This window comes from Gasterosteus aculeatus, chromosome 1, assembly GCF_964276395.1.
Source record: "Gasterosteus aculeatus chromosome 1, fGasAcu3.hap1.1, whole genome shotgun sequence".
NCBI lineage: Eukaryota > Metazoa > Chordata > Actinopteri > Perciformes > Gasterosteidae > Gasterosteus > Gasterosteus aculeatus.
In genome coordinates, this window is record NC_135688.1 from 25,913,052 (window position 1) to 25,923,386 (window position 10,335).

Here is a 10,335-nt window from a genome sequence, read left to right on the forward strand (position 1 = left end):
TGTAACTGCGTACAGCTGACCCCCCAAAAAACCTCAGGCTTCAACAAATGACCCATTTCACAGCTCGCAAAGCATTTATATCCCAAACTATGTGAATGAATCCATTCCTGAGGACACCCACTCAGATCATACGTCATATTTCTATCATGGCCCACGGTCTTTATCTATCCAGCTATCTATCAACCTTTAATTGTGGCAATACGGCATCGGTATAATGGCGGCTTTCAAACAAGGGGTCGTTCGTTGATTTGCAGCTAGTTCTAAAAGGTCTTCAATATGTCTGGTTTTGTAAATCACAACGTGAGGGGAAGAAACGCAACTACGATGAGGGCTGACTCCACAAGTTAGTTTCGTCTTGGCGGCCTGGCACGACCAAGTCACGACGCATCGCGTACATTACCGAAACGTTTTCTGGTCCTAAAGTCCACTTTAAGTGCAACTTTTTAAAAACCGTTTGCAGTACAGTAAATTTACATAGAAAATAAACGGCTCTGATTCATTCAAAGTGCATCTGGCCCTTTTTTATGACATATTTTAACCACTTACGACATACATTTTCAGCCAGGCAAAGGCAGACATGCTGAAGGAATGTTTGGTGCGCTTCCTTTATTTGGACAGAAAGGCCTCCGTCCACCTACGTGACAAATGTCAGCAACCAATCAGAGTGAGAGAGAGCGGACGCCATCAGACCCTTACACACACACACACACAGAACTCGTCACGGCTCCCAAAGTGACAGCTCTGGTCCAACATCAGGCTAATGAACGCTATATCAAACCGATTTCCTTAATCCACTTACATTTCTTCAGATTCCTTGGCGCAGTGTAAGCCTATTAGGCCGCGGAGCTGTGGCGAATCGCTACAGAGAAGGAGGAGCCTCGAGAGGAAGGTCGTCTACCAAAGGGTCAGGGCGATGGACTCCTGTGTGAGCTGCAAAAGAAAGAAATTAAACGGATTTATTCATTGCCTACACATATAATAACTAAATATAAACATATAGATATATCTATATGCACAGAGAGAGAGAGTAGAAGTATGCTTGGATTTGTCTCTACAGGGATATTTATTAAGGAAAAAAAAAAAAGAGAGACGGATCAAGGTCCCTCCCTTGTAATCAATCGTGTTGAGAGTATTTAGCACAATGTTTAAAAAATTGCAATACCACGGTGTAAAAAGACTCTTATGTGTAAAGGTGCTGCACTCTAAATATTATTTGCAAAATGTCCCCAGTCACAGTAAAATTACCACAATATTATTACAAAGATAGCACGGTCGCACTCTCTCGTCGGCGGAGCCTCCGAGGCGTCACTCCCCGTCCCTCCGCATTGTATGAAGACTGTTCTATCAGCGCCGGGAACGGCACCTTTGCTTGTAAATTAATTTGGGGTTCCTGTCAGTCGGGGGCCCCCTTCTCCACTCTTATCTGGCAGCGTAATATGGGAGGCTGAGAGGCTGGGGAGATACCGCTGAAGAGTTGTGGAGGAGAGAGGAGGTGAGGGTGGAGGAGGTGGGGTGGGGGGGTGGATATGAGTATTAAAGAGAAGAGAGATAGATGGGAGGGAGAAGGAAAAAAAGAAAAGGCGGGACGAAACAAGAGCGGCGAGTGAGAGGGGCGAAGTGGGTCCCTGCTGGGTGTCAGGAGCGGACTCGAGTAGCTGACTCAGTGATAAGTGAATGTGGCCCCGTATCCTATTTCCTCACACACAAACACACACAAGTTATTTGTTATCCAGACTGGACTCTACACCAAGAGGCCTTCACATAGCAGCACTATTTGTCCCCCTTGTCACAGCCGGCGGATAAATCTTCTCCCGAGGATCCTCGTTTTCAAATCCACCTCCCTATTACCGAAGGTCCAGCCCTCTCACATGTGCTCAACACACACACACACACACACACACACTCACACGCCTCTGACCCCTTCAGATGTTTCTAATTAACCCCTCACACACTGTATGTAGCCTCAATTCCCTAAAGGCGATAAATAGGCCTGCCTACAATCCCATTAGTGGCCGGAGTGATGATGGCGAATTAGGGGGACATTGACTGAACGCCGGGCCGCCGCCGAGGCCGAGCTCGCTGGCGCACAATGAGAGCCGCGTGAGTTACCGCCACGTTCTCTCTGGATGGATTTTGGCCGCGCAAATTCGGCCTTTTTCCTCAATGGAATCATTTCTAAAAAAATAACTAGAGCACGTGTTGTGGCAATTATATAAAAGGCGTTCTCAAAAATGAAAAAAAACAGACCGTGTTAAAATATTAGAGGCTTGCGATGAGCAGTGCGAGTTGAGCTTGAATTGTTTTGTGGGCGGCATTAAAAAGGGAGGAGGCAAAGTGCAAAGACAGACGCTAATTAATAGAGATGCGTTATATCTGAGAGGCTTTTATTCTGCTAATTCAAAAATGTCTGGAGCCTTTTTTTTCACATTCAAGCCAAATGTGTTGGGAGGAAAATAGCAGCTCCATTAGGAGCAAATGGGATTAATTGTTGTGGATTACAATGCTAAACATGATGTAAAGTAATTGGCCACACATTGACAGCGTTTAAATGCGTCTTCCATGTTAATGCATCCGTAATAATATTGTGGTAATTTTACTGTGACTGGGGACATTTTGCAAATAATATTTAGAGTGCAGCACCTTTACACATAAGAGTCTTTTTACACCGTGGTATTGCAATTTTTTAAACATTGTGCTAAATACTCTCAACACGATTGATTACAAGGGAGGAATTAAACGGGGTGCAAGAGGAGGAACAAATAGAAGGAAACCAGTAGAGTTGGTTTTAAATGCATAACCCAACCACAGTTTCCACTGCTGCTGAGGCGGCTCTTTGCCTCAGGGGGAAACATTCCTGCAAATAAACTGAAACTTTTCAGCATAAATGCACAGTGTGATGAGACATGTGAATACCGTCCGTAGCTGCTAGACTGTACTAAAAGAAATGCGGCTTTCCACCATAATACATTGTAAAGAAGGGTCATCACCCTATTGTGTAATCGTGAGTGTAAAATAATATATTTCAACCAGGACTAAGTTATTACAGTCATTTTTCTGTGTGTAAACAATAATTATTGCCACGTGAAAAAAAAAATCTTTTCCCCGGCGCCAAAAACATACGACCTATTATTTTGAGTGTGTACACAAGGCAACAATAAGCAAAACAAACAATGGAATTTGTGCACACTACATCTTCCGGAATTGGGCAGACCTCCACCAAGGCAAAAAACAAACAAACAATAAGACATGCGTCATCTATTGTGGCCCATTCTGCTCAGCTGGAACTGAATCCAGAAAAGAAAAAAAATGGATTATATCCAAAAACTTTAGGGTGCAGAGGTAGAAATCCTGCTGTATTTACGGATAAATAAAAACACAGTATTTTTGGCAATTCTGTGTAAGCTTTTAAATTCAGTAACTACTGTGGGGATAAAGCATCTCCATACATAAACATTTAAAACAATGTTGCTTAAAACATACAAAGAAAAAAACATGTTTTAACATGCAATTTCATGGTTATTCTGACAGCTACTTGATATGATGGAAAAATAAAAAAAGGAATTGAACAGGGCTCAGCAGGGAAAAAAGGATCAACGTGATCCTCTGTTTTTACCTCGTGTCTGCTGAATCCCCCTGGTGATCTCCTGGTAACTAGTGCCACCTGGTGGCCTCCAGCAAACACACCTGCACACAAAGATCTATGAGAGAGAGGCCTGCAGCTCGCAGCGACAAATGTTTTCAAATGTATTGTGTTTCATAATTTTACAATGTAGGATTTTATTTAAATTAACAATGAGATAAGTGGTAACAGTTGTCACGGTGGAGATCCCTTATTTAAAAGCTGCACTTTTTGAACCATTATTTTCATCAAAGAATGATGGTTGAAGCTAATGACACAATAATAATAAACTTATTAAATGTGGGATCCATCCAATTTTTACTTTGTCAACTGGCGAATCAAAATCGGAGGATGTTTCACAACAGGGGAAATGAGGGTAGAGTACAGCAACCCCAAGGAGCAGAGCAAAATGAACATGAAGCTGCTGCAGCTCAAATGAACTTCTCATAGTTGCGCTTCAATGTGGATGCACTGATGTTTGCATATTGTCTGAGAGCGTGTGCACGCTTGTCCACCGTCCAGCCAGCCGTGCACGACACAGATTCATCTGCCTGCGTGCCACAGGGAATAAATCACTTGCAGGTAATTAGCAGGGGCGAGGTTATGACTGACACCCAATTCCATCTTAATTACAGCAGGGGGATTTGTTCCGTTCATTTTCGGGAACACATCTTAACTGAAGTAAATGTTCACAACCACCGGACGATGATTTATCCTTGTGTGAACCTTTGATCATTAATAATGACCAATTATAACGCGTGCATTGGAATCTAGCCGCCTGTGCAGATGGTGTTGGGGGGGCCAAACTGGGGCCAGTTTATGAGGGGCCACCTAACTCACTCCTGAAATTAAACACGCATTTTAGCATTTACCAGTTAGAATTATTATCATCACAAGGGAGCCCACGCAGTACTATTAAAGATAATGACTCAGAGCTCAACTTGAGAACAAAGCTAAGAGGACGGACTCTATAAAGTGAGGCCTAATGGCCTCCACGACGTCACGAGCACACGCAGCAGAGATGGCGAGCTAGCAGAGGAAGTTAGCTACTCACGTTCATTATTCCTGCTTTCTTTCCCGTCGCTGTTCGCTCAACTTCGGTGTCACCTGCCACGGTAGCGTGGTGCTAATATCGTTAGCGGCAACGGTAAATAATGCTGACGTTAATGTTCATTTAAATTACGTTAAATAAAAGTCCGTTGTGTGTTCGGAAAGAGCCTTTTAACGTATCTAACGTTAGCTAATTGTTTTTAATTAACTTCCCGCTAATAGTGATTTCTGTAAGGGTGCAATGTCGTCTTTTCACCACAGAGCAGGCGACGTTCACCAGCTGTAGAACCGGGGGGGGCGCTGTTTCCCATTTAAGGACGCAACCGAAGAGACATCTAAGAAAACTATTCAGCCTCTTTTGTTGAAGTGACAGCAATAGCTGCTTTGGAGAGTAGAGAGTGCGCCGGTTGAAAATCAATGTCTACAGAGATGCAATTAAATACATACGGACTTTATTTTGAAAGTTTGAACAGGATGTTTGTATTTAGTTTGCCGAGCCTCTCGAGCCGCCAGCCAATCACAGCGCGTGGAAGCGCCCCTTTAGCCACGCGTCTGCCTTCACTTTTCAACACAACACGCTGGGAGAAGGAGTCGCAAGTCGTCTTTTCATTTTGTTTCCCCCGATTGACATTAAAGTAAGAAATTAAGAATTGTACTATCGACACGCGCCGCTCTGCTAACGTTCGCGGTTAAGTTAAAGCTAGCCCGGGTATCAGCTGCAGTTCATGCCAGATTGCTACCTCCGATGCTAGCTAGGCTAACGTTACCCGGCTAACGTCCCACAGCAGGTGGAGGGGCGACGTTACGTCGCTCCGACCCCACACGGAGACATCTGCAGCGCAAAGTAGCCGCCGTTGTTTAGCGATCGATCAGGCTAACGTCGGCCAGCCGCTCGGTGTTTTCACACGGGTGTAGATTTCGGCGAAAAGGTCACGACGAAGTGCTTGACATGAAAAATAAGAGCCACTGATCTATCTGTGCACGACTCTTAAAACTCTTAAAATACGACGTAACACGTTTTAAATACACGTATGGGTGACGTTGTTTTTTCTAGTCCGTAGGTTTAGTAAGTAGGTAGTGAAGCTGCTGCACCACTTCTGGTAATCCTTAATCTGTTCCCTATTTCAGTGAACTAAAAGAATATGTGTATTAGTAATGCCAATCTATACCGTAATAGAGCATAATAAGTATTATTACATTATACAATACACACATTTAATATCAACTGCAGGGCTACTTATTTCTGATTTGCATTATTTTCTTGTCTTTTCTTCTTACTTTATTCTCACTGTCCCCATATGAATATGGGTGGTGTGGAATACATATGAACAAGTCTATATTTAGTAATCAGCAGCACGCTGCCAGAAGCTAATCTTAGGTAGGTGTTGGGATTACACTCCGTTCACATATAGGGGGTCGAAAACAGTTATGATCTCACATAATGTCTAGATGTAATGAACGCTAACATGGGGCGGCCTGCCTTTTTGGTTAATTTGCACGCTCTTGTTTTTCCTTGCAGAAGGTGTGCGACGCTGGGGATGCAGTGTCTGAGGGGCGCAGTGAAGCATGCTGGGAGAGGCGTTGAGAGGTTGACCTCTGCGGTACGCGGCTTCGGCTCGTCCTCGCAGCACTTCCGGGCAAATCCTCCCCCCTGGTGCACCGATGCCGATCCCCCCAAAGTCCTGATCACTGGTTCGTTGTTGTGTGTCAACATACATGTTTTTTTGTTCTTTAAAATCAAGTCAAACACAATGTGCCTTCTTCCTTTTTGCTCTCACAGGAGGACTCGGCCAGCTGGGGGTGGGGCTCGCCAAGTTGCTGAGGTGAGTGTATATTTAAGCTCAGATTTCAAATGTTTATCTTGGGTTGGCATGTTGGTGTTTCGCCCTCAGGAGACGCTTTGGAAAAAACAACGTGATCCTGTCGGACATCAGGAAACCCCCCAGCCACGTCGACCATAACGGTGTTTGTTCTAGTACAACTTACTGTCAAATTCTTCTGCCGAAAAAAGAATCAATCGTGCTGATCGTCCTGTGGACACGTCTCCTCCTCCGCAGGTCCGTTCATCTTCTCGGACATCCTGGACTACAAGAACCTCAGGGAGATCGTGGTGAACAACAACATCAGCTGGCTGGTCCACTACTCGGCCGTGCTGTCCGCTGTGGGGGAGAACAACGTCGCGCTGGCCAGAGAGGTCAACATCACAGGTACGCGCCCGTTATCGCCGTATGTACATTTGCCTTTAGAGCCACCTCCCCGACGCAGACACTTATGCGCAGCCTCTCTCTCTTCGTAGGTCTCCATAACATATTAGACATAGCAACCGAACATGGTCTGCGTCTGTTTGTCCCCAGCACGATCGGTGCCTTCGGCCCGTCCTCGCCCAGGGACCCGGCCCCCGAGCTGTGCGTGCAGAGGCCGCGCACCATCTACGGCGTGTCCAAGGTCCACGCGGAGCTGATGGGCGAGGTGAGACGGCCACATCTCCCGATACCTCCCTGCGTTTCATCACAAAGCGCTGTGTTTTCTTTTATTAAGCCTTGCGGCTGCCTTTTTGTCAGTACTACCACCACAGGTACGGGCTGGACTTCCGCTGCCTCAGGTACCCGGGCATCATCTCGGCCGACTCGCAGCCCGGAGGAGGAACCACAGGTGAGCATGTCGACTTGAGGAGCAGAAGCAGGCCGAGTCAGAGGTTGTAGCATTAGCGTGTAAAGATTGAACAGAAGAGGCGAACATCCCTCTAGTGTTTTTGGTCTTGATCAGTTTATTTTTCCGTCACCCAGACTACGCCGTGCAGATCTTCCACGCAGCCGTGAAGACGGGCCGCTTTGAGTGCAACCTGCGCGGCGACACGCGGCTTCCTATGATGTACATTGGTAATGCCGGACTTTATTTATATACACCTTTCCAAACGTAATCCACCTCTTTATCCTTCATCGGCTTGTACTTCCGCTCCTCCTCTCCCTCCCCTCCGTCCAGACGACTGTCTCCGGGCCACTCTGGAGTTCCTGGAGGCTCCGGCGGCGTCGCTGCTCGGCCGCACCTACAACATCAACGCCACGAGCTTCACGCCGCGCGACCTCGTCCGGGAGATACAGAAAGGCCTGCCCGACCTTGAGGTCACCTACAACGTGGACCCGATCCGGCAGGCCATAGGTGAGGTTCGCCGGTCGCAAAGATGCCTCCGCTTCACCACCGCTGCTGCTCCCCGGGGTTTTACAGAATGTGTGCCTGTCTCCCGCGTCTGCAGCGGACGGCTGGCCGATGGCGTTGGAGGACACCGCGGCGCGGCGGGACTGGGGCTGGAAGCACGAGTACGGCCTCTCCGAGTTGGTGCGGACCATGCTGACTCACATCGCTACGGGCAACCAGCTGGCACAAACCTACTGAGCCTTCTCTAGCTTTTATTTATTTATTTATTTTCCTGCAAAAAAAATATGCTTTCTCTGACAGCAAATGTGACACTGAGGATTTCAGGAGGATGTCTAGCCCTCACTGTCACACTTTAACCAGTTGAATTCATAAAAAAAAATACTGCCACAGCAGAGGCATCGAACCATTCCAGACCTCATCGCCCCGTCCTTCTCTCCTCTCTGCTCTTGTCCGTCCATCCAGCTTTGACGGGAAAACCAATCTGATGCAACTGCATGCTGGGCACAATCGCCACGTTACTGAGCCGTTTAAGAAAAGAGGGCCGAGTCCGCTCTCTGTATGTAATTAAGTTACGTATACAGATGACGCCGCCAGCCTGCTGGTAAACATCTGTGGCAGCTGACCGCTTGCCTTTTAAAGCCGCCGATCATTCAAAAAGTTTGTCCGTTGGCTTTCTGCGCGAGCTTCACTCCCGGCCGGCTACAAATCCGTACTGTAAGCAGAAACTCTTGAAAGGCTTTACCTCAGGGGCCGGTACTGTAGTAACCGGTGGCTGCAGGGGCAGCTTCAAGGTGCTCACACCATAGTTGCCTGGCAGGAAAATAAGGGTTTTAGTTAGTAAATGGCGTCACTTCTGAACCATTGTAGGTGCTTTTTAATATTTATATTGTTGGGAGTTCTGTTGTTCTAAATGTTTAATGGGTTCTTTTGTCGCTTTGCGTCCTCTGCGTTAAATATTTATGAATGTTGGATCGATGAATGCGTTACCGGTTCCTTTTTTGTTGATTGAGGGAGAGTGGAGCTCTTCTGTTTCACAGCTGTACTCCAAGGGCTTATATCTGTCAAGTAGTTAAAGAAGAAGAAAAATGTTATTTATCATACTTTTTTTTTTTTTTTTTAAATAAATACTTGAATGAAGCCAGCAATCAAAAGTCTGTTCTCGTTGATTTTGACAATGAATGTTTCTTAAATGTCCAGCACAGGAGCCTACAAGTGGAATGTTAGATATGCTTCCACGTCAGCCAATAAATTACATCCCATAACACCAAAAACACAATCACCCACAAGCTTGTGCGCCTTTTATCACAAAGCTACGTCTTTGGATTGTGATTCAGTCACTCTACACATTGTTCTTGCTGATGCAGGTGTATCATTACAGATGTCATATCGGTGGTTCATTCAATTTATAATGATACATTTTATTTATATCGCACTCTTCATCAGCAAATGTGTGACAGAGATGGCAAAACATTCAAATGAAAGTAAAAGCTAGTAAAAACATAGGGAAAGAAAAACTTAAGATGGGTGTATGTGCTCATATTTGCGGACTCTCCTCAGGATCCTGGCAGCGCTTTTAGATGTATTGTAGTTATTCTCGCCAGTGATTCCAGTTAAAAGTGAATCACAGTAGTTCAGTCTTGAGATAACTGCATGGACAAGCGTCTGCATCTGACATGGTCAAAGTGGGCAGAGTTTGGAGATGTTTTTGAGATGACGGAAGGAGGTTTTGCACAGAAAAGGTTACATCAAAGGTCAGGTGAGGGTCAAACCTGACTTGTTTTATTTTGTAGTTTTGCCTCTTGTGTCCCTGGTTTAGCTTCACTTGCTGGCTTGTCGTGTCTCTTTTTTGTGATATTTCACCTTCAGTAAGGGTTTGTTGCCATTGGAGACATAAGCGGGCGCGCGGGTGTTAGCGTGATTACGTCACATTCACGTAGTGCGTGAGGCAGCTGATGGAATGTACGGATCATTCTCTGCGAAACGCTTAATGTTTGGGGTTTCTGATAAATGTGTGACGAAAATGAAAAAGTACTATATCACATTTCAGTTACTCGTTGCCCAAAACATTGATGATATAGTCACATGGTTGTGTGGTAAAATAGTTGAGGGGACACTTGTGTCCGAGGTTTAAGGACGGATGTTTTTTTTGACACTTGAAAAAAGCCTGCTTAAATCTAAAAGGAGCTTTGTTCGACAACGCACGGTTCTTGAACGCAACGGGTTGTATTAATCCGCCTCAAACAGATGGCTCTTGCTCGGGATAATCCTCTTTGAAGTGAATCCCACTCCTCGCCTTCTTCTCCCTCCGCCCTATTTCTCCTCCCGCCGCTCAAGAAATAACATCGAAGGAGAGTTGTTTTTTCGAATGTAAAGATAACGGCTTGAGATGACGTCAAAACAGCCGTCGCAACATTAGACCACTTCCGGTTCAAAATAAAATACTTATTAGTTGAAGACCCTCTTCAATTTGGTTAATATATATATATATACAGTATATATATATATATATA

At 45.5% G+C, this 10,335-nt stretch overlaps 1 protein-coding gene and 1 long non-coding RNA gene across 3 annotated transcripts; one reads left to right on the forward strand and one right to left on the reverse strand.

Annotated features, from left to right (window-relative positions):
* Positions 1-795: 795 nt before the first annotated feature.
* LOC144405501 (uncharacterized) lies at positions 796-5,116 on the reverse strand. The gene is made up of 3 exons (XR_013467115.1): positions 4,674-5,116; positions 3,614-3,684; positions 796-930 (listed from the first exon to the last, which is right to left on the reverse strand). It is a non-coding gene; the product is annotated as an uncharacterized LOC144405501 (long non-coding RNA).
* Positions 5,117-5,162: 46 nt separating this feature from the next.
* LOC120819384 (L-threonine 3-dehydrogenase, mitochondrial) lies at positions 5,163-8,970 on the forward strand. Of its 2 annotated transcripts, none has more exons than XM_040176733.2 (10): positions 5,163-5,304; positions 6,189-6,361; positions 6,450-6,492; positions 6,562-6,632; positions 6,727-6,876; positions 6,966-7,138; positions 7,231-7,321; positions 7,456-7,548; positions 7,652-7,828; positions 7,923-8,970. In XM_040176733.2, exons 2-10 carry the CDS (start codon positions 6,208-6,210, stop codon positions 8,060-8,062), a joined length of 1,092 nt encoding a protein of 363 aa, XP_040032667.2. In that variant the 5' UTR covers positions 5,163-5,304; positions 6,189-6,207; the 3' UTR covers positions 8,063-8,970. The 2 variants fall into 2 exon arrangements, with proteins under 2 accessions (XP_040032667.2, XP_040032674.2); XM_040176740.2 differs by having other exon boundaries at positions 5,183-5,304; positions 6,192-6,361.
* Positions 8,971-10,335: the final 1,365 nt, after the last annotated feature.